Source organism: Dipteris shenzhenensis, chromosome 28 (genome assembly GCF_047967505.1).
Source record: "Dipteris shenzhenensis isolate YYH24624 ecotype China chromosome 28, Dip_SZ_1.0, whole genome shotgun sequence".
Classification (NCBI taxonomy): domain Eukaryota; kingdom Viridiplantae; phylum Streptophyta; class Polypodiopsida; order Gleicheniales; family Dipteridaceae; genus Dipteris; species Dipteris shenzhenensis.
In genome coordinates this window covers 1,363,178-1,390,620 of record NC_141623.1, presented here as the reverse complement: position 1 = coordinate 1,390,620, position 27,443 = coordinate 1,363,178, and the positions used below count along the sequence as shown (strand labels likewise).

Genomic DNA, 27,443 nt, shown 5'->3' with positions numbered 1-27,443 from the left:
CATGATTTTATGTTAATTTGGTTTAGAACAGTACAGAAAGACTAGAGTACCTGGTCACAGTGCCCCTACCCAATTCTGTCATGCAGCATGTCTGTCCTTCTCCTGTTCTGTGTTGGTGTGTAGGTCTGTTCTGTGTGAACTTTCCTCTTTCCCCTTTTTTTAATGCTGTCCATACAATTTAGCAATGTAACATTGCGAACAGCATTGTAATGGTCAATCTAAACTTATTCAAAGATTACATGAATTGCAGGTGCGTGAGGGTCGGGCAGCAACTCAGGATGCAAGTGTTTCGACCATGCCAGACAGCAAGAACATTGCTGAAGTCCTGTTAGTTGTGCAGGTTTGACACATGTAGCATCAGACACATTCTGAGTTGAGTGGGATTTGAGGTGAGCATATCTCCTTGCAACTATTCAAACTGCAAATGGTGTAATCAGCTCAAACTGGATGTAGGTGTGTTCAGCAAATGTGGAAGAGGGAATCAGAGCAAGAGAGTATGAAAGGATGGCTGGAGAACTAGCTGTGTTTGCATCTCGGGCTTGTCCACCTCTTCCACTCACAGCACTGATTGTTCAGGTCCAATCCTATTTTGTAATTCCAAGATCACCTGGATTATATTATAGAATTACATTCAGTATTGTTGTCTAGCCATGAAGTGGCGAGACAACTATTATCTTCAGTATTTTGATTTCAATCATTCTGTCCTCTATTTCAAGATGTCTTGCTCACCATAGTGCTTGTAAATGCACGTAGATTAATGCAAATGCGTGCACCCAGTGCACCATCTATGCCCTTCACGGATATACATATAGAAAGACACAAAGGCACAGGTTGTGCACACAAATGATCTAGATGCAGATATGTGTTCATAAAAACATAGAAAAACACTGTCATGCAAGGGTCATAAGGGTATTGTTTTATGATCTAGTATACACATATGAATTCAATCAAGCATAAAGAATAAAAATTCATTTATACACTTGGATTAAGACGTGAGCATGCATATTTACAGAGTTCCAAGAATGTGCGCTCATGTGAAAGGGTTGATAAGAAATAGAGGATTTATTGCCAAGCAAGTCCTTGGGATTCCTTAGGTGGTACAATGGTGGAATCCGGAAATGTGTGTTCCATGAATTTAAGGAGTGAAAAGTACAGTCTTTGGGTTTTCTTTAGTTTACTTTTTTTTGGTGAGGACAAATTGTTGAAATGATTTGGGAGGGTTCCTGGAAACTTACACTGACAAAGACATGATCTTCTACATAGAGACACATGAGAGCCCAGAGAGAGGACTGCCCACAGTGACATGATACACATGGGTGTCAGCTCATATGAGGGAACTGGGGAGAGATAGTGGGGTACGAGGCTTTGAGGGCGTGGTTGTCCTCTTCAAATCACACCTAAGACCACTCATATCTGTGGTACGGAGAGGGGAGCATGCATGACATCATAGTTGCACGCCGAAATGGAAACGAGGGAAACGGAAATGGCAAAAATGCCGAAATGGAGTTTTTGTACCGAGCCGAAACGAGAAACAGCAATATGGTACACTTTATGTGTAAAAATAAATTTATGAGGAGAAAGGGGAGGGAGAGTATGAGTAGGAGGAGGAGGATGGAGAGGAGGAGGAGGAGGAGGAGGAGGAGGAAGAGTATGAGAGGAGGGGGGGAGTGTATGTGGAGAAAGAGGAGGAAGAGCAAGAGAGTGAGGAGAGGAGTAGGAGGATGGAGATCTAATCCATACCTTGCTAATCCGTACTCCGTACACTGTTGGCCGACTTTGTGGCTATGGTTGGCCTCAAGGATGGTCTCAAGGAGGAGGAGGATGGCACTGATGCAGATGATGATAAGGATGAGGATGAGCAAGAGAATGAGGATGAGGATGCAGGCTGCAGCTTGAGGCTTGAGCCTCATCGGTTGTGAATCGTGATGCATTTCAATTTTCAGCTTTATTTCCGGGCTGTGGCAGCCTTTTCTATGATGTTTTGCCTTTGATGTTTTGGTGTAGTACCTACTTCCAAGTGTCTACTACCTACTACCTTTGATCATGATGTTTGGTGTAGTATTGATCTATCATTGACACTATGTATCAGAATCCAGATTCCAGATGACTCTAGTCTCTGGAGGGTCGGGCGATGCTGGACTCTTTGAACTTTCATGAATCATGACTTTAATATTATAGAAGTTTGAAGTCTGAAGTTTCAATTTGAAAGATTGTAACTCTATGTTATTGTAATGCGTACAATGTATATTTTTATAAATGTTGAGTAAAATTAGGGTCACGTATGTTTCAGCCCTAGGGGCTGAACCATACTCCAATCATACTTTCATACTCGTATGACGTGTGCGTATGGTAACGTATGGGAAAAACTATGGCATGGGGTCCCCTCTAGATTAACCGACCAGGCAAGGGTAGTTGCCGATATATAGGCCCCCAATTCTCCTCGTTTTGCACCACCTAGAGAAGCAGCATAGCACTGCACTCCATTGCCTTGTGGAAAACCTTAGTCTGCCTTGGTGAGCGGTGTTAGCACAGAGCTGCAGTCCTTCCACTCTCTGAGCCTCCCGTTCTCTTGGTTGTTGAGTTGTTTGTCTGAGCTGTGGAGCAGCCGTAGGTTCCGAGGTTTACCCCCAGTTGTAGCGGGGTTTTCTCTAAAGATCACTTGCAGTTATCCTGTTCCTCTCTCCTTTCTCTCCGTAGGGCACCAGAGACTTCTTACGAGTCCCCGTAGGGCACCAGCTCCCTCCCCCACATAGGGAAGCGGGTTCTATGAGACTCAGATATCCGAGACCCTATCCTACACCATTTGGAATTGTAATGGTACCTTATGGTCAGAACCAAGGAACTTCTCGAAATCCTATACAGGTCACGACATAGTCTTACACACAGAGAGACATCAGAGTCCAGAGCGCCCACTACCAATAGTCAGCGGGTATACATGGGAGTCTGCCTACAGAGATGGGACGCGGGATACAGGGCGAGTTCAAGGGTCAAGTTGAGTAGCAGTCCTTTGCAGATCCACACTTTTGGGGACCATTTCAATAGAGCAGAGAGATACACATTCCAGGTTTCTTCGGATCCGGATTCGGCACATGGACAGCTGGGATCTGTTTGTTGCAGTTTGCTACTTCCCCCCTGAGACCTCCCACTTTGCTAGAGATACTCGAGGTGAGGATGAGACATCTCTATTTGTTGCTCTTTATCAGTTCATTGTTGACTTTTCTAGCCGCGGAGAAGTCCTAGTTGGGGACTTCAATGCGAGGACAGGCGCCCGTCAAGTACCACTCCTCAACTTCAGGGATGATTCCACTCTACTGCTAGACCTTGACCTTAAGGATGCAGGTATGCTACGAGTTTTGACTCACAGACGAGGTCCAATCACATCTTATGCGCACGCCCTATTAGACCACTGCAGATGCATGATCTCATTATTTATAATGGTCTTGACAGATGGCCCGCCTCAGGTGGTTTCATGTTCTTTCCACATGGGGGAGGCTCCAGCGGCGTTGATTACATCATGCGATCCCTTGGCTTCACATCTCGCATCACTGATTTTATCGTGACACCTCTCCCTCCAGGGGCTGATCATACCTATCTTTTCTTTAGCATTTCCACTCCACCTATCATGATGTACGCTTTGACCGCGATCACTCACCTACTTACTCTGGCCGTCTGTACATACTTCTCGCTTATATTGGCTGCATACCCCTATTAGAGGATCATGCTGTCCTATTAGAGGATCGTTTAGTAACAACTCTAAGGACTTTTGACGGAGAACTACATCTGATTAACATTATCTCACCCATCCACAAGGCAGGGGATCCCATGAGCTCGGAGAACTACAGCACCATTATGATTGGACATGTCATGTCCAGGATTTATGCATTAGTACTTGATTCCGAGGTCAACAGATTTGCGGAGTGTCGAGGACTTAGAGAAGCAGGACAAGCCGGCGGATTCCGGCGTGATCATAGAACCATGGACCACATTCTCACGCTCAAATGTATCATTGAGGAGGCGAGGGCATCGAAGCAGAGGGTTTATTGTTGCTTTGTGGATTTCCACATGACATTTGACCCCGTTACGAGAACCCACCCCATACGGCACCTACAGGATTTGGGTTATGACCAAGAGATCATTTGGGCTGTCATGGCACTTTACAAGAGAAGTGTCCTGTTTACTATGAGATCCGAGGGCGTTTCTACTGCCTCTTCAGAGATAGCTATGGGATTTTGGCTCGATTCCTCTCCTACCCAGACAAATAATGCGAGAGGATACTTCGAGCACGGAGACAGAAGCAGACTTTTTTCTTGGTTGATCCCTCTCAGAGCTCTATCAATGAGTTTTTTGAGCCAGATCACATGGACCCCCATGAGATGAAGTCTCGACATGACCGTGACCCAGAGCGAGTGACGCAACAACTCAGAGGGTTGACACATAGATCACACTTGGGGACATCCCCTCCTTGTTTAGAGTTGGAGCCCGACCGACAGGGGTCACGGTAGCCCTGGTTAGACGCAGAGCTATGACCAAGAGATGTGCTAGGGCTGCACCTGTGAGTGGCCAACAGCACTCTATCGCCGAATTCATGCCCCCATTGCCTCATCCACCTTGATGTCCTGATGATGATGATGATGAGATTGATATATAGTCGACCATCGACATGACTATGTTGTTCTTGGGACTTAGTACTACCATTTTGCATTGGTGCTCGTTTAGTACCTCCACTACCACAGCTTGTTTGTATCAAGTTTTTCACAGTCTCATATACCCCCATCAGTCTTCTGAAGACTTTAATAAACTTTGTTTCTTTCTTTCTTTGTCCTTCTCACTGTGTGTGTGTGAGGCGTTCTCTCTCTCTCTCTCTCTCTCTCTCTCTCTCTCTCTCTCTCTCTCTCTCTCTCTCTCTCTCTCTTCCGTTCATTTCCGCTGCACTTCTCACATGGTATCAGAGCCACGGTTGGCTTGAGACCCGAGCATCATTAAAGAGATCACTCCCCCCCGAGTGACAGATGATGTCTAGATGGACTGTTTTGCCTCGCCTAGATGATGGCTTTTAATCCCCATCTAGAGTACTTAGATTGTATATTCCAAAAAAGAAAATATCCAATAATTGTACATCCAAAAGCATCCCTCGTCCACAGTTAGAGGGATTGCTGAATTAGAGAGATTGACTTCACTTACACTACATTAGCCCATGACTTAGTATTATTTATTTTAAAGAAATTGGCCCACATCCTTTGTCAACAATTCGATGATCAATCTAAATCATCTTCACCATCTCCACTCCTTGTTATCCACCTCATCATCTATACTCAAGCGGCTAATTGTGTTCGTTACAATAATCAAAATAATGAGTGATCACACCAACTAATCCTAACACAAATTGAGCCAAGTGTGTTCGAAGCGTGGGCAAGGTCTATATCATCTCCAAGTAGGGCCGGAAGCTCTTTGGCTAAGTGACTCACATACACTAGGTCGAGAACACGGTCAAAGTGGATCTGGACACAAGCAGGCGTGGGACGAGCTCCCCTGTGGTTAACATAATAGCAGAGATACGGAAGGCCAGGTATGAGTGGTCAGCTCGAGTGGGACGGAGAGGGGGTACAGTGAAGTCGAATATCCGCGAGGCAAAGGGTAATTGGCCCACTAGATAGTCCATTATACTTGTCCCACCACCATGTGGGAAACAAGTGAGTCCCCCAGATCATGGCCATCTCTGAAGACCATTATAGATGATCAGGTCATAGATTGCCCCCAACTCAAGTAGATGTCACCCATACCCTGTCACATCTGGTGCATCTGCGGAGTGTCTCTGTATCTCAAGCTTTGTTGCATCTAGCTCCGGTACTATGTGGGGTCTCTCATATGCAAAGTCTAGCAGGCCCACCTGTCTATCTCCTGTCCATGCATTGAAGTCCCCTAGAAGGAGAGTGTCTCCTTGCCTAGAGAACTCTGTGATGTCATCATGTATCGTCTCATGTGGGTTGTGTGTCCCTCTGTAGTGACCTCACGTGTGCATAGGATGACGTGTCTGGAAGGAAGTAGCATATCGCAATGAAGACGGTCAGGCATCGGGTAGCTAGACTTATATCCACATATGTCATGCATAGTTGCACGAAAGCCATTTCATGCTGCCGAAATGAAACAGAAACGGCAACCGTTTTTGAAACAGCGAAACAGCATGTCTGGTTGCTTTTTTTTTAATAATAAATTTTTTGGCTTTTCTAAAAGACCCTCCAAGCTCTCCATTCTCCTCTACCCTCTCCACTCTCCTACTCTAGCCTCTCCACTCCCCTACCCTCTCCATCCTCTTACTCTAGCCTCTCCACTCTCCTACTCTCTGCTACTCTAGCCTCTCAACTCTCCTACGCTCTCCACTCTCCTACTCTAGCCTCTCCACTCTCCTACCCTAGCCATAGTGCATTTTTACCACACCCAAAACAACAACAACAACAAAAACCCACCCACAAAAACAAAACAAAACCCACCCAAAAAGGGGGAAGGGGGGGGGGGGGGGGGGCTTCTACGGAAAGCCGTACGTACGGGCGTACAGATGGTGTACGGGAAAACCTTCCGTACGTGGACAGATGCAATTATGACCCCCTGTTGTAGGGCCGACTTGCACATGTGGGCTGACCCAGCCCTAGGGCTGCCCACAACCCTATAAAGGGGAGGCTCTCCCTTAGCCTATAAGCGGCTAACACCAGCCAAGGTGTCCGACCTCCACCCTCTGCTCTACAGTCCGCATCTAGGGTGCCTATAAGGACACACACATGGCTGCACAACATGGCATATCTGCCCAGACAGTCCCGTACCTCTCTCGGGAGCCTGCATGGCCATTGTGGCAACGCATAGACCAGAAAAGGGTGCTGGAAAGCTTTTAAGTCCTCTCACGGGGGCTGGCACACCCACAACACATGCCCTCTTTCTCTATGCTACCCTCACTCACTGGGCGGGCACACCCACAATCAAGGCCCTCTCTCTCTAAGGTGACATCAGGAGGTGTTGACTTGCAACAAAATTGTGGAGGTAAGAAGCCAGACGAGAGATCGGGATTCGGAAACAAACCTATTCTAAATGAAATTTGTTACCTTTGTGGTGGGATTATTATATCTATTGGCCCAATGCGGCCACCAATCATCGGTGAGGTGGGGAGTTGTGAGGTGGACTTTGTCTTACTCATCCGTGATTAGTGCAAGTGGAAAATGTGCGCAACAAACTGATGGATGAACTAGAGAAAGGTTGAGAGATCACACTTACGAGCATCTTGGTAAAGTTAGAATTGAATTGTGCGACTGAATATGAGTGGATATAGTAGACACAACAATGGTCAAACTAGCATGCATGGTTGCTAACATCATCTAAATAGCATAGGCTCTCCATCAAGCTTGTGCGGCTTCCTCATGCTTGCATTCCTCTTGCATCAACAAGAGCATTTTTCCAAAATCCAATTCTCCTTTTCTATCTTCTCTTTTTCTTCTAGCTATTTCCTGCTTTCTTCCAGCTGTCTTCTGCTTTCACAGCAAGACCTTTAAACCTTTAGTGAGTCGTCTTCGATGTACACCACAGAGAGGGGAGTATGGGGGAAGGGAGAGAAGGGTTGAGAGATAATAGAGTCGACAACTGATTGGGTCCCTGTACCCAGCGAGGGACCCCTCCTACAATTTGAGGAGAATTTTCTTTGAATTGAAGAACTGAAATACAATGCTAAAATACCCTTTTCAAGAGAGCAAAAGAATGTAACTTGAAAGAGGGGACTTAAACTGCCAAACAATCTGACAAACAGCTTCAAACCCTGATCGAGGTCCCAATGCTGTCCACACCATCCATGTAGGACACTTTTGCGAGGCTGATAATTAGGCTTGTGCTGTTCACGGGCAAGCAGGTATATGTGTGACTGAGAGAGATGGACTGAGTCTTGGAATTCTGCCCCAAATTGCTAGCAAAACTGGCCAAGGAATGGAGGCTGGAATGGACAGGCTGGACTGATGGAGGGAGCAGGCTGGAAAACGCGTGGGCAAGGGCATATAGCAGTAGGACTCTAATAACTAGAAGAAAGACCATTGGCAGGCGTTTATTGGAATGAAGGATTCCAAGCCTAAGAAGACACCTGATCAAAAGTTGGAGGAGAGCATTATGGGGGGAGGGGGGTACTTTCAGCCTGATGAACAGAAGCGGTAGCAATCCGAGGGACGCTGTTTCTTTTGCCATACTATCAGCGGGCATGTGAAGAAGGATTGTCATAAGTGCCCGCCCGAGAAGGCTTTCAAAGCACCATTGCATCAGTTGTGACAGCTCCCGCACCTCCAACTTTAACCACGAACAATTTCTTGCCTTCATTGAACCCCGTCCCACGAGTGGTGTTCGAAGGTAAGGAGGGTGACATCCAGGTTCAAAAAAAGGCTCTGATGCAGGCTTATGGTTCAGCTAAAGGGCAGCAATTCATTGTCCTTTTCGAAATGGCAAGTTTCGAGGCCGCTGTCTTCCCACAGTTGGCCAATAAGATGGATTGTATTCTTGTGCCTCATCAGCAAGCCATGGATAGTTTTACACTAGGTTTATGCACTCAAATCACAGACAAGGCCACACGGTTTTCTTTTTTAGTTCAAAGGCCTCTTTTATGCCGAATTTCATCATTACGCCTTTGCTCGGATGTGATATGATATTTGAGGGATTTCGAGATCATTCATCTCTTTCTGATTGGCAGCATAATACCTTCACTATTGTCAAGCGTCTTCCGGAGCCGGCCATCATTTGTGGATATCCCACTGATTTCACATATACATATTACAGACTGGTTGTGCCATACGCAAAGGTGTCGTGTGGCCCTCATTTGTGTCCGTGGCCAGCATGCCACTGTACAGACAGTTCCATCTTTGGGACAGAGTATAGTTGCTCTTCTCAAAGAATTCCAAGACATCATGTTGCAAGATGATCTCCCACCCCAGCTTCCGCCCAGTTTGCATAAGGATCACTGCATTGAATTAATCCCTAGCTCAATTCCACCCAATAGGTTTTCGCACATGCTCTAAAAATCCATGGAGGGTGAATTGGAGCAGCAGTCATCTTAGTGATTCCGCTCTTCATTCACATTTTGCAGTACCTATTCTTGTTTCCAAAAGCAGGATACGTCAACACTTTGTGCTGATTGTCGGACACTGAACAAGTTGATAGTGAGCAAGTTTCTCATGGCTCGCATTGAATACATCTTGGAAAGGCATAATGGTGCAAAGTACTTCTCTAAGATTGATATGAAGAGGGGCTATCCCTAGGTCCGTATCTTTGATGCCAACATTTTAAAGACGTTTTCTCGGATAGAACCTGCTTATCGCCATGAGTTCGTAGTAATGCCTTTCAGCCTAAAAATATCATCACCTACCTTCAACAAGATGATGTCGGGAATCTTCGCAAAATATATAGGTGTGTGGCTCTTTATCTTCTTGGACGATATTTTAATCCTTTCGATGATTGCCAAACAACATGTGCAGACGCTCTTCAAGTTTTGCACGATAATCAGCTCGGGTATGCTCATGGCCTCTCTAATCCATCTCTCTAAACCTGTGTGGCAGTTGTAGCCGCCAAGAGGGGGGGGTTAATTTGGGCTGCTAGAAATACAATATTTGGGAGACATCATCAATGTAGAAGGTATTCGCTTGGATTCGGAAAAGGTTCATGCCATTTTATATTGGGCCATTCCCACGACTACAAAGGAGATCCCATCCTTTGTTTGCCTCTGCTAGGCCTAGATATATGGATGATTTCTCCACATTTGTTGCACCTTTCATAGATTCACTCGAGGGAGTGAAGACGTGCCAACAAAAGATCTTTGTTACTGGCAAAGTTCTGGAGGCCTTTCACAATGTTTAGCCTCAACTGCACCAGTTCTTAAGTTGGCATCCGTTTTTGGCCATGATTGATGCAAGCAATGTAGCCAATGATGCAGTTCTAGAGCAAGAAGATTGGCTAGTAGTCTACGATAGCTGCAAGTTAAATGCCAAAATAACTACTTTGTCTATGACACGGAACTACTTGGCATTATTCAAGCATCAAAGAATTGGAAGTTCTTTACAGTTAGACCTCACAGTCAAAAGAGGTTGTCAAGCCCTTAAGTGGCTTTACACCTTGCCTAATTCTTAGTGAAGCTCCTGGCAAGCCGGGTGGAGTTCAATTTGGTGGCATGTTTGAGTTTGTCCCTGGCAAACCATTCAAGGGGCTATTGTGCTTGAGTTTCACGGAAAGGTTCTTGACAACATGAAGGCATAGTATGCGGACTCTTGAGTAGTTCGGCAATATCAGTTGGCCACTGGCCTTGATCTTGGAAATTATTCAGGACAACATTGTTGGTTATTCTACAAGAATAGGCTACGTGTGCTCAAGGACAAAGGACATGCGCTTCTTCATGATGCCCTCGACTCCCTTACAGGTGGTCATAATCAACAACTCTTTGGAGAAGCTCGAGCTCTTATTTTATTGGCCAAGGATGCGGAAGGACGTTTATCACAAGAAAGTGGTAGGTTTAGTCAAGCCACTATCCTTTCTTGAAGGATGCTTTCAAGATATTTCCATGGACTTTGTGGGTCGTCTTCTAGCATCCGCAGGTGTGCGTAATACGCAATGCATGGCTATTGTAGATCGCTTTAGTAAATTTTGTATGCCTGTTCCTTGCAATAGACAGCCACCACCGTAGAAGACATTGCTCGTCAGTTCATTCATTATTGGTACCCCATTGGTAATTTACTTCGTAGACAGTGATTTACAATCAGTTGGCATTTGTGCTCTCAAAGCATATTGTCATGGTACACATTCAAAGTGGGAACAATACCTTCCATTGTTGTAGGCCATCCTTACACACATTCACCTAGTATTGGTTGTACATCTTATGAAGTCGCCTTCGGCCAACGGTTCTCATCCCTTTTAGTTCAGATGGTCTCTTTGTCTCTTGAAGCCAAGAGACCGCAGAGACTTTGGCCGAGATCATTAAGTCAGTTAAAAGTAGGCTAGCCAAAGCACAAGAAGCGTATACATGCTAGGCAAAAAAGTCCCGCAAGAATAAAGCAAAGGTTGAAGCAGGTGGGCAAGCTTTGATCCAAGCTTTCCCTTTGCAGTTTCTGATATTGCCTATCAGAAAAAAGATCAATGGTCTTCATGAAGTTGCGATTACGAGACAGTCGGACCGTGCACAACTTTTTTCATGTCTCATGGTTGAAGCCGTATACTAGGCCAGCACTCAATCATGTCCCAGATGAGCAACAATATGAGCTAGAGTCATTGAACCAGAAGATATTCTTCTCCACAAATGGAAGCATGGGTCAGGACGATCGATTCGGGAATTTTACGCCAAGTTTTGCCATTGAGGTACCCATTAAAGCAGTTTGGCTCGACGAAGGATTCTTCCAAGATTTTCCCTAGTATTGGTGGACTACGCATCTACTGCCAAGTTAAGGAGGATTGAATGCCACATGCACCCCTATACTAGGGTTTAGGTGACATACTAAGCTCATCATCAAGTGCTTAACGTACAGTTTTAGTTCCCTAAATTAGGCTTTTTTTTGTCTTTGCCATTGCACCCATTGTGAGCCCTAGTTCAGGGATGAGTCAGGCATGAGCTACGGCCCACTTGAGAACTCAATAGGCTTAGCTAGGTTTCAGTCTAGGTTAGGAAGTCTAAAGGCAAGCCTTATGGCTACCAAATGGGGCTCCACAAGGCATCATTTTATAGGCCAGCCTGATGATCTAGTGTCGGCCGTGGGGTTGACCAGGTTGGCCTAAAGTGGCGACCAACCAGGTCGATCAAACGACCAGCCTGGTTGGCGTAGTTGCACGAACCGCCGTTTCGTGCAGCTGAAACGAAAACGGAAACTCACGAAGGCACTTGTTTGCCTGTGGATAGCACAAGCCTCATTCTCAGCCTCATAAAGTGTCCTCCATTGATGGTGTGGACAACATTGAGGCCTCGATTAGAGTTTGGAGCTGTTTGTCAGGTTTTTGGGCATTTGTTTGGTAGTTTAATTTCCCTCTTCAAAGTTGCATTCTCCTACAATTGTAGGAGGGGGCTCTCAACGGGTACAAGAACCCAATCGGTTGCCGACTCTATTATTCTCTCTCTTCCCCCTACTCCTCTATGTGGTGTACATTGAAGACGACTGGCTAAAGGTTTAAAGAAAGTCTTGTTGTGATTCACAAGATCATTAACCCTTGCATGTTACAGTGCTTACACATGGTGTGGATTGATAGTGAGTGGATTTTGAAAGATTTTTTATTGAACGTTGTTTTGCTAACAAAAAAATGGAGGATTCCAATGTATCTTCCTCCAATAACTAGCAATTTCTTGTATTTTTGCTGCAGCATAAGTGTAGACAAGACATAGATAAAAATATTTATAGAAATGATAAATCGAACAAGGGAACAAATGTTTCACATTTCCTTTAGATTGAAACCTCACAACCATAAAAGAAACTGTAAAGGATATTTAAAACTCCTCAAATCAAAGAAAAACTTGTATGTTAGATTGGAAAGAAGAGGATAAAAAGATGACCAACAAAGAAACGGTATTATAAAAGGGAGAGGGGTATCAATATTGAAATCGGTGCATGATTGTTATTTGGGCTATTTAGTAAAGTTTTCTTTTTTTTTTCAGACTTAGCCTATGGATGCAACATGAGTGTGCATTAGAACGCTTGGCAAATGTTGACAAGACATAATATTCTTCAAATGCATCTAGGTATAATATTCTTAAAATGCGTCCTATCAGACTTAAAAAAGGAATGTTTCTAGATTGTCAAATACCATGGGGAGAGCAAACACTTATTTCATCAGCATATGGACCAGGGTGCTAAGTATGAGTGATCCTCAATTGTGGGTCTCTTTCAACACCCCCCCTTAGAGCCATAGAGTCTATCAAAATGGGCTACTTTGAAGGGTACTCCTTTTTCTAATTGTTCCACGTAAAGGCTTCAAGGCCATCAGCATTAATCTCCCAACACCCCAACCTCATTATCGATGTGGACAACCTTGTTGTCGACCTAATTATGGGGCTTTCTTGAAGCTCAAGAAAATCATTATAGAACTGGACTACTTCTCAAGGTGCCATGTTTTCAAAATGGGAACAATGAGTCTTGCCTCTAGGGTCAATGTTGTGAACAGAATGCAACATTTTGGTTTTGTTGGATCAATATTTTAGAGTTCAAGGATGGGCCACCATGGGAGCCCCATATATTCAAGAGTTTCTCACAATGGTTTGTTTGAAATAACATAATGTTTAATTGCTATTTTGTTTGGGTTCTTTTGGGGTGCGTTTAGTTGTTAAAGTTCAACATTTGCTGCTGGAATCTTTATTTGATTGCAGGATCATTTAGGGATCTCAAATGCTGCATCCCCTGATTCACCATTGGTTACCATTCCTGTACCAAATTTGGTGCAGGGTAGTGTTATTGAAGATGATGGGAAAGTTTCAGCCACCTTCATACATGACTATATATGCAACCTTCGATTCCGTGTATCAGCCAATGCCTTCTTTCAGGTTACTTGGCAATGTATCGGGTTCTGTTGATTGTTTTTCTTTTGTTAATCTAGATATTATAACTTTTACCTGCCATTCTGTGCATTGTGCAGGTTAATACTCTAGCTGCTGAAAAACTCTACACTATGGCAGGTGACTGGGCTGGTCTCAGCTCTGACACCCTTCTCTTTGATGTATGTTGTGGAACGGGAACAATAGGATTAACACTGGCACATAAAGTTGGGATGGTACTTTCTCTTAAACTTTCCCTCTAGTCTTTGTACTTTAATGCTTCATATCTTTTCAAACTACTATATTATAATCCCTATGATACCAGTTTTGGGTTTTTTGTCTCTGGCAGGTAGTAGGCATTGAAATGAATGCATCAGCCATAGCAGATGCCCGTACCAATGCTGAAATCAATGGAATTAGGAATTGTCAGTTTGTATGTGGCAAGGTACTCGTTCCATGGACTAGGTTAGATGATTATGTTTCAAACGCGGTGTGTTCTTTCATGACCTATACTCGGTTGCACAGTTTACTTGGAAAATGCCAAGGGGCTCATAGGTCGCACCAATGTGGCTTCCTTACCAGATGTGCACTGCTGCCAAGGCAGCCCAAGCAAAGCTGTCTAATACAGCATTGATGGGCTGCTGCAGGTACACGACTCAACGACAGTCCCCCTCCCCCTTCCCTTTGAAATCGCTCATATCTGCCGGTACCTGTACATCGACCTCCCCCTCCGCCCCTAGGATCGTCATATCTCGTACAAGGGCCCCTTGCATCACATTCATGTTCCTCATCCACACAGACCCCTTTCTAGCCCTCTGACGGAAGGAGATGCCCTCTGAGGGTGAAATATACACCCAATGAGGGGGCTTTTCTGACAGGCCACTCCTATTGACACGGGAGGTTAACCCTTATCAATAACGAAATCTAACATTGGCCAAAAAAGTTGTCGACGGACTTCTGTCTATGGAAGACTACAGAAGTTGACAGGCCTGCCAATTTATGTCACTCATTTTGAATTTTAGTGGGAGACCGTCTCTACATACAGGATGCTACGGAGTGCCAACTGGGAAGGTATGAAAGTGGCCATGGAAAAGGAATTTAAAAGCCTACCTGAGATGGATCCTTCAATGAGCAACACTTGAGATTTTATTACCAAAATGAAGGACTGCATTTCCTTATGCATGGACTGGATGAACACGTAGTTGGATATAAGAGGAGAATGATTCCATGAGGAAGTCAATGGATGAACAAGCCTATGCATTAATTCTTTGGAAATACAGATTCAAGGCTTTTAAAATGGAGTTGTGGATGACACCTGGGGAGACCTCAACTCTGAAAATGCAGCCTTGAAAATGAACCTGGAAGAGCTCAAAACAGTCATGTTCAGATCTTGGAAGTCAAACAAGGAAGTCATCCCAAGGATGCTTATTTATGGCCACAAGTAGTGAAAGGCCATAAGCCCCAAAAGGTCATCTAGGAGAGACTCTAGATGAAGAGTGAAGGTGGCAAAATAGTTCCCTTAATGTTAAAATGATAGGGGTTAGAGAGGATGCAATCAGCGCTCTGGAGAAGCCAAAAAACATGCTTGCAAGCCTGAGACTTTGATAATTGGTTGTGAATCTAAATGAGGTCTCTCCTCTAGTGGGCCAACATTTGGGAAGAGGAATGGCAGCTGGGAAGCTTAGCTGATAAGTGCTTTAGAGAAAGTCCCCATGCACTAGGGATCCACAAGCAATTGGATATTTTAAGCTTGCTTGCAGTTCCCCATGGAGGAACCTGCAAAACCGTCCGTTGATAATTGATTTCAGGAGTGTCACTTAGTGAAATTTGAAGCTCATTCCAGGGAGTTCTGGGGTTGGGTTGGGGCACCTCCTAGCAATCAAAGAATCGCATGGAGAGTGAAAGGATGACACATGGGAAAAGCCACCAGTCAAAGCTTGAAAGGAACGTCAATGTTTATCAACGAAGATCTTAGACTTGGGCAAATCTAGCAATGGAAAGAGGGTATCAAGAGGGTGATAGAGGCAAGGGAAAAGGGCAAATGTGTAGCGTATAGAGACGGTAGAGTCATCATGTAGGAACTGCAACCCCTGTCACATCTCAAATAGAGGGACCAATAGTGCTTTGTCCTTTTCTTTCTAGAATGGCAACGGGACCTTATGGTCTTCATTGTATTCTATCATCTTTCAAATATTGTCTAGGATAACCGTATGATGTATTAGCTTAGCTAGCAATTGCCCACATAGTATTGGAATTACAACTTCTATTCTATTAAATCACATTTGGGCTTGGCTTGTAGATACTAAACTGATTTGCATTAGTGCTAAAACCTTCCTTTATGAAACACCAATCCTTACCCAAGTTGTCATAACCTGATTGTCAATATTAAAGTCCTCTTCACTTCTTGGAAATCTTCCCATATCTAGCTGAAGTATCCCATTGTGACCAAAATACTTCTTGTAGTTCCACCCGAGAATGGTAAAAATAAAGTTTATTTTAGTGAAGCCTTACTATTTCTCCACACGTATAATTTTTCTATGTGCATCAGCCATTCTATAACGACTTTTACTCATCAGAAACGTTAAAGTAAAAATCAATTACTAACTTAACCCACTTGATCTTTTGACCTTCAACCCTTCTTGATTTTAAATTCTTCTTAAGGTCTTCATACTCGGTCATCATTATCAAATCCAATTGGTGACAACAACATTACTAGACTCCATGTTTGTAAGATTCCTTAGTTAACACATGACCTTCTAGGTGTCCATTGTAGTCTCAAAAATCACTGCTATAGTCACCACATGCCTACCAGGCAAGCAATTGTAAAGATTTAATATCCATCCCAAAAGATCATTGCTATAATCACCACATGCTTACGATGTAAGCAATTGTAAGGATTTTAGATCCATCCCCTCAAGACTACTTGTCATTCACAAAGGATCATACTGGATTTCAGCAAGGCAACCCAATACCATTTCTCTACTATATTGGTACTTCAAAGATGGGTCTACCATAGGACCAATGTGAAAATGCATCGCTATTCATACAGCAATAATTTTAGTTTCTTATGAGTCAGCCCATATGCAATTCAAAACACAGGATATGTACCCAAAAAATAACTTCATAGGTATGATTTAGCAAAACAAGCCTCTTATGTGTATATTTCCTTGTCCAAGTTTTCAAAGGCAAACCACACGCAAAAGAAATATTCCAATATACACCATACTATGTATGAGGATAGGTTTACAGACAACTCTTTATTTGATATGCCAAAAAGTAGACCTGAAGATCACTCCATTCAATTGCAACTAGGAGCAAAGTCCCCCTTGTAGAGCCCTTCATAGGATGAATCAAATTGTACTGAAGTTGACAAACAAATTTAGGAATTCCTGAAGAAAAGGTTAATCCGACCCAGTAGTTCACCATTTGGAGCTCCTGTTCTTTTGAAGGATTGAACATTCAGAATGTGTTTTGATTATAAGCCTCTCAGTAATATACGATTAAAAACTGTCATCCAATATCCAGAGTTGTAAGATTCTCTGATATTACTACTCCTTTCTTGGAAAGCCAAAAACTTTTATGGTCTTTTAACAGCAGCCAAGTTTTCCTTTCCTGGCTGATACCATAATTGGCTGTGCAAATAATTGAAGATCTTCTTCCCTCTTGATCTAATGAGAGGGAATGGTTGGTTGGAAAAATAAGTTTATAATACTCTGATGGTCAGTCTTAACCTTGAATTCATCACCATAAAGATAATGGAAACTTTCTGACCGAGTGTAACACTCTCACGTGTGAATTCGGCACTGTTAATATAGTTTTTCCATCAATTCCTTCTCATAGTGTTGTATTTCGCACCCCAGCACTTTGCAATTTTCTGCTCTTATAAGCTATTGGATGCTCTTCCAGCATTAATACTGCTCCTATAGAGGTACCCTTGGCTTCAGCGCACACGGCAAAAAAATACTTTTCAAAGTCGGTAGTGTCAGAACTGTTCCAGTAGTTAAGCTAACTTGGCTACAGTACCAAGAAATCATCTCAGTTCATCCACATTCCCAGGCATGGGCCACTCCTCCCTAAGAAGACCTATCGCTTGCTATAGATGCTCCTTATGCTCCTCTTTATTGTTACTCAAGTATAACATATCATCAAATAATACCACAACAGATTTGTTGCTGTAAGGTCTCGATCCTTCTCATTATTCTAAAGAAGGTTTCCTTAGAAGAGGATTATGCCATTATAACTCAAAGATTACAGCAAGGCATAACTAAAGTGCTTGAAAGTTACTCAGTAGTTGGTGAATGCCCTTTGTTTGTTAGGAAAACAAATATGTGTATCTGAATCTCATTGAGCTCTTTTAAGGATGACATAAGCTTTGCACCGCTTCCCTTTCTAGGGTTAGGTCTTGACCAAGTATAGCTTGGCAGGAATGTCTATTTGGGAATTGTTCTTTTCAGATGTTTACTGGTATGTGTCTTCAAAGTAATGATGTCAATCTGTTATATTCTGAAATTTGATCCTTCATATTATGGAGAGTTTAAATAACTAGTCAGCTTTAAAATTGAAATTTTTACAGGCTGAAGATGTCATGGACGGTTTGCTTGAGGAATATCTATTGGATGAAGGTAGATCAGATGAGCTTCACTCATTGTCTACTGAAAACTCTATAGGTGTAGCATTCCCTGTATCTTCTGGGGCTCACTTTTCTGGTTTGACTGTAGCTGAGCAAGGTGCAGTGAAGATTCAAGGTGATGACGCTCATCAGGAGGCCAATGGTTGTCTGCGAGAAGCCAGTTGTGATGGATCATTAGCTTTTGGTTCAAAGAAAAAATTTAGCTCTGTGGTGGTCATAGTTGACCCCCCCCGGAGTGGTCTCCATCCTACGGTAAGCAGATTGTATTAACAAAAATTGTGCCTAGATTCTTAGGAGAAATCGATGGCTTGTGTTGAGACAATCTTTATGGATCTGCAGGTGATAAAAGTACTCAGGACACATGAACAAATCCATCGACTGGTGTAAGTATCCCTGTCAGTTACAAGTTATTTCGACAATAAATTCATGATGTCTGACCAGTGCTCAGCATTCTCAGAGTTTTGATGTGCATTTGTTATTAAGATAACATATGTTGTGCTCCTCCTAACAGATATGTATCATGTAACCCGGAGACATTGTTGGCCAATGCTGTGGAACTTTGTACACCCAAAGCAGATGGAGAGGGAGAAGCAAAGGCAAATAGCACCAGCACTGCTTCTTGGAAGAACATGAGTGTGGTTGGTCATGCTCGAAAGCGAATGAAATTCATGCCTGTATCGAAGCCTTTCAGGCCCGTGAAAGCAGTGGCAGTTGATATGTTCCCACATACTCCTCATTGTGAAGTTGTCATGCTAATGGAAAGATGATTTCTTGTGATGCACTTTTGGACAGGCTATTGATTCTCAATGAAGCTTCTTGCATTTGCGTTCTTTGGTAACAAAAAATATCTCGTTCATGATATGCACTGTGAATCTTTGAATGAACATATCTGTTGTGGAAAAGAAAAAGCGGATGCCTGAGGTTTCAGAGCAGCCGGGGCTTCAGAGCGATTGCCTGCAGTGAGCGATTGACAGAGAAATCGTATGTGAATTCTGAGCGGATTTTGAAGTGTCTGAGCAGATTGCCTGCGGCTTCTTAGCCATTTACTGAGTGAATGTCTGTGGGGGTATGTAACAATCACGAGTTGCTCGATAAATTTTAGCGGGGATGATAAGTAATGTACATAATGTAGCTCATCGAGAGAGATACCACTGACGTTTTATCCTTTGGGACAGTACGCTCCTTAGCTTTGAAGCCTTGGGCAGCCTCATGATAGTCAAATTTCGTCATGGCCCATGTTATCTTCACAGACAGCTACGTAATACTTGTGCTACATCATCTTCAATATTATCCTTATTACATATATTTGTTCTCTCTCTCTCTCTCTCTCTCTCTCTCTCTCTCTCTCTCTCTGTGTCTCATTTTCAATCATCTTTTCAAGATGTATACAAACTCACGCATTGATTTTCTTATGATTCTCATCTTCAAAAGGATTTCTTGAAGATTGTAGAGGTACAACATATTGTAGGTTTTAGCTCATATGTATTGATTTCCTATGAACAAGAAAAACATAGGTGTCTACTTGATGTAAAGAGAAAATGAAAGGTAGCAAACATTGCCCCATTTTATTTGCATGAATGGCTCCAAATCTAAGATTTCTTGCTTTTACTTTGTAATATTGATGATCTTAACTTTGGAAACATGCATTAATTTTGTCGAGCTTCACTAATTTGGTAATAGGACATAAAAATGTCTCAGGATGTTTTCATGTGGTGTTAACTTGGTCACTTTCTCGAATTATTCGAAGGCATTGATAAGGTATTTTGGAGTTTTGATTATTGAGCGTATTAGCTTATGTGCTAAAAAAAACTTGGAATTATCTTGCATTGGAACTCACACCTATGACTTTTGAGATTCACACAGTTTTAAGGTCGAGTTGTTACCGATATTTCAAGTTGTTTTCTCAACTTTTAAATAAAGTGGTCATATTTTTAAATGAGAACGGGTTTTTTCATAGTTGTACATTTTATATATGCGTGTGTGTGTGTGTGTTTCGCTACTGGGCTCTCTGGACTCTATGGTCCAACTTTTTCACTTTTCTTCTTTTTCAGGTACTCTTTGCAGCAATCCTTTTATGATTGTCTGCAAATTCAGTACATAGACTATGATGTATACTCGTCATATATTGAGATCTTCTCTTGATGTATTTAGGCACTTCTCTTTTTTTTGGGTATAGTGACTATAAAATAATGCAAAATAAATTTCACAAAAAAAAAAGTATGTATAATAATAACTATAAAACATATGTTTGGATTTATGGACCCAAATCGGTATTTTATGAGTGATGATAGTGAAGCAAAATTGATATTTTTACATATTCTTTGAATGTATAACAAGTTTTCAACTCAACTTTGTGAGTGATGATAGTTAGGCAAAATTGATATTGTTACTTATTTTTTGAATGTATAACAAGTTCAATATGATACTATGGAGTCAAATCAGTTTTTAGGAGAAGTAATATGATATAGAACATCAAATTTAAACCTTATTTTGATTGTTGGTTACATTGCATAAATGCTAATTTTAAGATATAAGTATTAAGTGATATTATAAGAACCTTCAGAGGTATAAATTATGCTTATAGAGTGGCTATAGTCACTAATGAGTAATATCAGCAAAAAAATACTTATATTTAGCACACTTAGGTATACTTCAACACTAGAAAAGTGAGATTTGTTGTGTGATATATTTTGGCTTTTACTTAGGTGAAGAGGCTAAGAAAGATAGAGCAACCTTCTATACGGATCTTGATAGAAACACAAGTCTTAGACAAAACCATATCTAAAGGTACTTGGTCTTGTCCTTCAAGTTAGTTTCATTAAGAAGCATATCTAAAGAAACTTGGACTCTCCTTCAAGTTAGTTTCATTAAGAAGCTAATTTTTTATATTGGTGTCGAAAGTTTGTATGCCCTTTAAAAAATAAATGGTTGAAATATTCACTAGGATTTGAATCTTTTATGCAAAAAAGTTTAATTATTTGCCAAGATTTACATTTTTTCTTCAAAAATCCAAAGAAACTATATAAAAATGTACTACTTTCTATCAATATTGTGAAACTAAAAAAATGAGTTCAATAAAATTTTACCAAAATTTTATATTAATATATAAGCATAGCTTCGATAAAACCATCCACGCCAATGACATGTCTTAGGATTGGCTCTAAAAGAAGCTCTTTGTGTAGCTAAAGACAATGGGGTAGAAGTAAGCGAATGAGACTTGCAAGGGTATGTGATCTACACGTAGGATTCTTATTTATTAATTTGACCTCTTGCCTTGAATTTTGTTATGCATCATGGCCATAATCACTATAGTGTGCATGAAATCATGTGGTTAATGTCTTTTTATTATAGTATAACAAATATTGTGCATCGTGGAGCAATGCATTGGGCCACATCTACTTTGACTAGGTTGCTCGAAGGTGTAGTTCATCTAGGTGGTATACTTCAACACTAGAAAAGTGAGATTTGTTGTGTGATATATTTTGGCTCTTACTTAGGTGAAAAACTGTGTTACTATACATTTGTTGGTTTTTGTAATCATGTGATGCTTTTTAATGTTATGTATGTGTTTTAAAAATAGTCTTATGAGTCTACCTTAAGCTCAAGAGAGGGAATTCCCAAAAAGTATATCTAGATCAAGTTGTGAATTTAAGTGTTTAAGAGCACATTGTTTAGGACTCTAAATGTCTCTTGGGATATCTAGCTTGTATATGAGCTTTTCTATACTTGATTCTAATGATCTTGAATCCATTGATTGTATGTGGGCACTTCTTTGCACTCTCTTTGTATTCATGTCTCCTCTCTTTTGAATTTGGTATAAAAGCTGAGGTTTTCCTTTAGCTTCTTTGTGTTAGTTTGGAATAATAGATAACACCCTGAGCTTAGTGAAGGTCAAAGTGCCTCTTATTACTAGAGTTGTGTAGCTTATCTTATCGAAGAATCCAATCAAAATAGGTTGTTATTTGGAGCTTGTTGTGCTTTTGTTTATAAACTATATAATCTTTTGCATTTGTATTTGCATGCAATTATGAAAAAATGTCTTTGATGGGTCAATCCGATAAATAAAATAAACATATTCCCTAAGCTCTCTTTATTCACTTTCTTCCAAGTTAATGAAATAAACACTTTGACATTTAATTTGTCTTGAGAATCTTAGCATATTTTGCAAATTGTTGTGATTGATTACTTGATTTATTGTGCTGCTTGTTTGCAAGATCTCTTTGCTTTTGGTAGGTGACAATACTTGCAACTTCCTAGTCTTGTTTTAGAAGTTTTAGTAACTTCCTCTAGCAAACTTATCTCTATCCCAACGATTCCTTGATCTCCTCAAAATGGAATGACTTTGATGGTAATTTGATGACAATTGTTTGAATGTAATCTTGGACTTGGAGAATAGCTATGCTTGCTTGAAGACTACTTATGCCACCAATGGATTGTTTTTCCCCTCTTATCTCTTTTTGACCTACCTTCTTTTACCACTACCTCTTTATGACCTACCTCTACCTTTGGAAGAAAAAGCTTGCTCATGTTTTTTGGATTCTAGCTTGTTTCCCTAAATTGTTCATGTCTAATGTAATTGTAGATATTAGGAGTGCATATTTGGTGACCATCGCTATTACTACACGGTTGACTGCAATGTATATACCCTTTGATTTCCTAATGTATTGAAGTTAATTGATTTTGACTATTCTTTCCATTAACTAGATAATTTGTTCATGCTTTAATTTGGATCTTCTTTGCCCCTTCTATGTTGCGTTACGCTAAATTCTAGCATAAGGATCCTTGACATGTTCTTGCACTAGATCTTATCTACGATGCTCTTTATGCACTTATTATTGTTGTTTTGTCTGTAATACCATTGCATTATTGACATTTAAGTTGGTCAATTTTAGAGCTACTTCATCTCTTTCATCCTAAACTCAATGCTTGTTTGGCAACTTCAATTGTTATGTCTAGTGTTGAAGGTTTAAGCTTGAAAAATTCTAAAATGCTATGTTTTAGTATATGAATAATATTAGTGAAGATGGTTATCAACATTGGCCTAGATATAGGATAAGATGCTAAGAATAATGCCTCGTCTCTCCTTTATAAGAGTATGGTTTTCATGACTTGGTTGCTCCACTCCATTCTTAAGTCAATTTTGTTTGTTTTCTACAAAAAAAAAGTCCATTTTGTTTGTTGTTTATCTTGTACGTGTGAAGGTTTCTTCCCAAATTCATGATTGTATCCTAGGTTAGATTGAACGGATGATTTGGAAACAGCCCCTTAGGAGGGGGAAGAAGTATGAGCCATAGCTTGTTTGTCATAGATAATAAGTAAAGTACATCAAAGAAACATGAAAATGATTTTTTAAATAGAATATTAAAGTACATCAAAGAAACATGAAAATGATAGAATACCAAAAGAAGTAACTTAGTCAAGTAAGTTTTAATAAAACCATTATTACCACTAAAAATGTTTGATGAGAAGTCGTTTCACAATGTCTCGCTTGTAGAGTGAGGTGTGCAAGGAAAGGTACATCATTTGTTAGCTAGAATATGATAGAATGTGCAGTTTATAGTTATTAGGCAAGCAACAGTAATGTGGCAAGGACGAGAGTGAGAGAGGAGATACAACTTCATGCTAGGCTTTGCAGTGTTCTAAGAAATATGTAAATCCACTTAAAAAATCTTTTATTGTATTGCTAAGGGGGTGGTTAAATCGTAGGTCCACTTCCGGCCCAATTTAGTCTTGGAATGACAAAGGTATTGTCCTTGAAAGATGGTGCAATTTAGAGTAATGGAGGTTTTCTTTGGGCTTTCTTTCTTGGTGTGAAGATGCAAGACTTGGCCAACTATAAGAGTTGGCTCACCCTAATTTTGTTGCTCAAAATGGCTGTTAAGATAGCTAAGCCATGGATGGATTCTCGTCGAGTGCCTGAAGCAGTCGGATCAGTGACTAGATTTGGGCAAATTTATCCAGTTTCCTCTCCAGACGAGCTTTCTCTTCCCTTAGGCTCTCAACCTCTTCAGATTCCTGGCCGCTTGCAGTGTATTGGCCTCTTCCTGTGCTGCCTGGAGGACTTGTTGGTCAACTTTTGGCTTCTACGTGTTCTCCAGTGCACTCTATAGACGCAGGTTGGGTGCCGCTAGCTAGACCAACCTTCTCATTCCACAATTTCGTCGCACTCTGTCCACTTCACACTACAGGTTGCCATAGTCTGTTTGCAGCTCGATGTACTTCTGTCGTAGTAGCAAGGCACGATTCTAAACTAGCTACTCATAGACATGAGCTGCACTTGCAGATTGTATAGCTCGGCACTGAGATCAGTCTTTGCCTACCTCAGGCTGGCCTGGTTAACTAATCCCAGTACTGTGCTTTAAGGAATAAGTTGTGGTCCAGTACCTGGAGAGGAAGCCAATTATTGGCCAAGTAATCCATGGCAATCATGTTCGTGGCATTCCCGTTGTTGCGGTGATCATCCTTAAAAGCAACAAAGGACCTAATGGAAATGACTTGGGCAGGGGTTGTCTTTTCAGAGCTCTAGGAAGTGTAGGGAATATTGCTGTGCTGGTAGAAGATGTCCCAGCTACTCCACCAGTTTTCTGTTCCATCTTCTCGAGCTCCTTCTATTCAAATGACATCTCTTGGGGATGCTTGGTAGTAACCTTATCGTCTACAGGCATCTCCTGCCTATGCTTCTCGATGCCCACCTCATTCGCAGAGCTGCTTTACCAATGTCTCTGCCTCTAACTTAGAACGTCCCTGAGAGGTGCCCTCGCCGTTGTTCCCCTTTGGGGTCTTTTGGGCGCTGTGGTCACCTATTTTCTCGTCCGTTCCTCGGAGCCTTGTCCCTTGTCTATGTACCTCATCTGATGTGAGTCTATGTACCTCACCTAATGTGAGTCTATGTACCTCACCTGACGTGAGTCTATTGTGCAACATCCACAACTGAGACCTGATTTTGCAATGTGCTTGGGCTTTGCTAACAGGTTTGAGTTGTGACCCAAAAGTCTTGTCAAAGGTGGAGAATTGGTCTACCCCCTTAGTACTCTCGATAGGCATCATCATTCGAGCCACATATTGCCTTGGCACATATGCCACACTCTTTTTTAGACCAATGAATGCATTCAGAAACCTGCAGACTACTCGGAGGCTTTTCGTTGAACGCCTTGCTAATTAGATACCCCTGAGACGATGTGTAGCTACCATCGTCGAAATAGGCGTCGCAACGTTCATTGGCCGCCAATGAACCTAGAGAAGCTGGAGTCTTAATCCGAAACACCTCTTCCAATAATTTGAAGGTTAAGTGGACGTGGAGGTATTGGATGACCACTAAGAATTTAGGATCTCTTCTGCAAGAGCTTCGTTGCATACTTGTTCCCAATGGCATGGTAGCTTGGTGAACTTCAAAGGTTTGTTGCACCTGAGAACTGATCTCGTTTCCAAAGTCTATAATAGGATGCGGAGGCGAGACGCGTGAAGGTGCGCTACGTCTTCTCTATCGCGATCAGTGCATGTCTTGCATTCCTCCCTGATCTCACAACTAGGATGCAACGAACGAAAATGACAATGGAAGTTAGGGGCGAGAAATATGGAATGAGGATGTAGGGGACAAACAAACAACGAGGGAGAGTAAAAGTGAGTGACGAAGATGATGAGAAACCAAAGTTAAGCGTAGACGATAATCAGCTAAAGGTGGAGGTCTTGTAACTGGAGTGGCTGCATGATTCAATACAACACCCCGTTCTTAGAAATTAATGCCCTCATAACTTTTAGACTAACATGTAGCTGTTGCACGGGTGTCACTAATGACCGTATTGGCAAACTGTTTGAGACTGTTTGAGACACATGGCACAACCAAGGCATTGTTAACCAAGTGATTTGTATTCGAGCCTTGTGCAACCGAGGAACTTGCTCCTCAGTAAGGCTTTACTTTGCTCCCATTAGGGAACACATTCCCTTGCAAATACTCTTGAAAGCTATGCCATCCCATTAAGAAAGACTTAAGTTAAATTATAGGGCCCATTTCATCCAAGTTTGAAATTTGTTTCAAGGGGTCCCATCTTGGCATTATACATTGATACTAACATACCTTTTGCCAAGTGTTTAGGCACAATATGCCTATCAGGCCATGCCTTCCTTCTGCACTGAATCACCAGCTGTGATCAGGCTGCTCAGAGGCGTAGCTCATCCAAGTGGCGTCGCTGATCCAACCGTCCCTTGATTTCCTCCAATTCATCTAAGTCATGATTAGTTGCCACTCGGAGACTAGGAACAATAAATTCCAAGGGAACTACTGCTTCCAACCTGAAAGCCATACAAAAAATTGTTAGATTAGTAGTGACCTTAAAGGTAGTTCTACAAGCCCGTAGAGCAGCATGGAGTTTACTATCCCAATCACTCTAACGAGATTGCATTATCTTAGTCAAGATTAATTTGAGTGTCTTATTGGTAGATTTTAGCTTCATCATTGCCCCGGCATAAGAAGTGTGGAGATTGTATGCATAATCTTGAATTTAACTTTCATCAGTTGCATGACTTCGTTCAGAAAATGTGAGCCTTGATCACTGACAAGCTATGGGCGGCATGCATATCTGCAGATGATATTTCAAAGACAAACTTTGTAGTGCTCCGAGCGGAGTTATCTTGGAGTGCCTTAGCTTTTGTCCACGTAGTAGCATAATCAGCAGTAGCAACCAGAATATATTTGTTTTATGTACATCTAACAAGCTTGAAAGGATCAATAGAATCCAATCTCCATCTCTGGAATGCTTCCCAAGGACGAGTAGGTTGTAAAGGCATAGACTCATTTGGCAATAGACGTCCAGTACGTTGGTACACATCACATTGCATACACTTATTATGAGGATCCTTAAATAAAGTTTCCCACCATAACCTTGAAAGTGTCCACCAGATGGGATTGAGTCAGCTTCTTGCAACGTTCATGTGGTAGAACCCACTGACGGAGAACACCATCTGCACACTAGTGGTAGAGATATCCACCAATAAAATTTAATTTCCAAGCCTTCAAAGTTAGCTGCTTGCACTTGTCTCACGGCATACTGTCAGGAAATGTGCCATGGATAAATAATCTATCAACTCAACATACTCATGCTCATAGTATAATCAACTAGATAAAGGTCTTGGCATTTGGAAGCTCAGTAACTACTCCTCGAGTATTTTCTGGGGCAGGTAACCTAGACAAAGAGTCAACTCCTACATGAGTCTTACCATGCTTAAGAATAATCTTAAAATTAAACTCTTGTAAAAGACGCATCCAATCCCACAAGGCATCCTTGAATGACAATTTTGTTGATTAAA

At 41.8% G+C, this 27,443-nt stretch overlaps 1 protein-coding gene across 3 annotated transcripts in view; it reads left to right on the top strand.

Annotated features, from left to right (window-relative positions):
• Positions 1-19,694, top strand: part of LOC147883023 (zinc finger (CCCH-type) family protein) — a 129,234-nt gene extending 109,540 nt beyond the window's left edge. Inside the window, exons 7-15 of one of the 3 annotated variants that reach the window (XM_087399338.1) lie at positions 251-340; positions 454-576; positions 13,421-13,519; positions 13,612-13,746; positions 13,860-13,955; positions 18,084-18,132; positions 18,229-18,392; positions 18,480-18,523; positions 18,652-19,694. In XM_087399338.1, the coding sequence (XP_087255464.1) occupies positions 251-340; positions 454-576; positions 13,421-13,519; positions 13,612-13,746; positions 13,860-13,955; positions 18,084-18,132; positions 18,229-18,392; positions 18,480-18,523; positions 18,652-18,907 (1,056 nt within the window). In that variant the 3' untranslated portion in view covers positions 18,908-19,694. Of the gene's footprint in view, positions 1-250; positions 341-453; positions 577-13,345; positions 13,520-13,611; positions 13,747-13,859; positions 13,956-18,083; positions 18,133-18,228; positions 18,393-18,479; positions 18,524-18,651 lie in introns of all 3 variants that reach the window. The other 2 variants (XM_087399337.1, XM_087399339.1) reach the window with 2 other exon arrangements.
• The last annotated feature ends 7,749 nt before the right edge of the window (positions 19,695-27,443 follow it).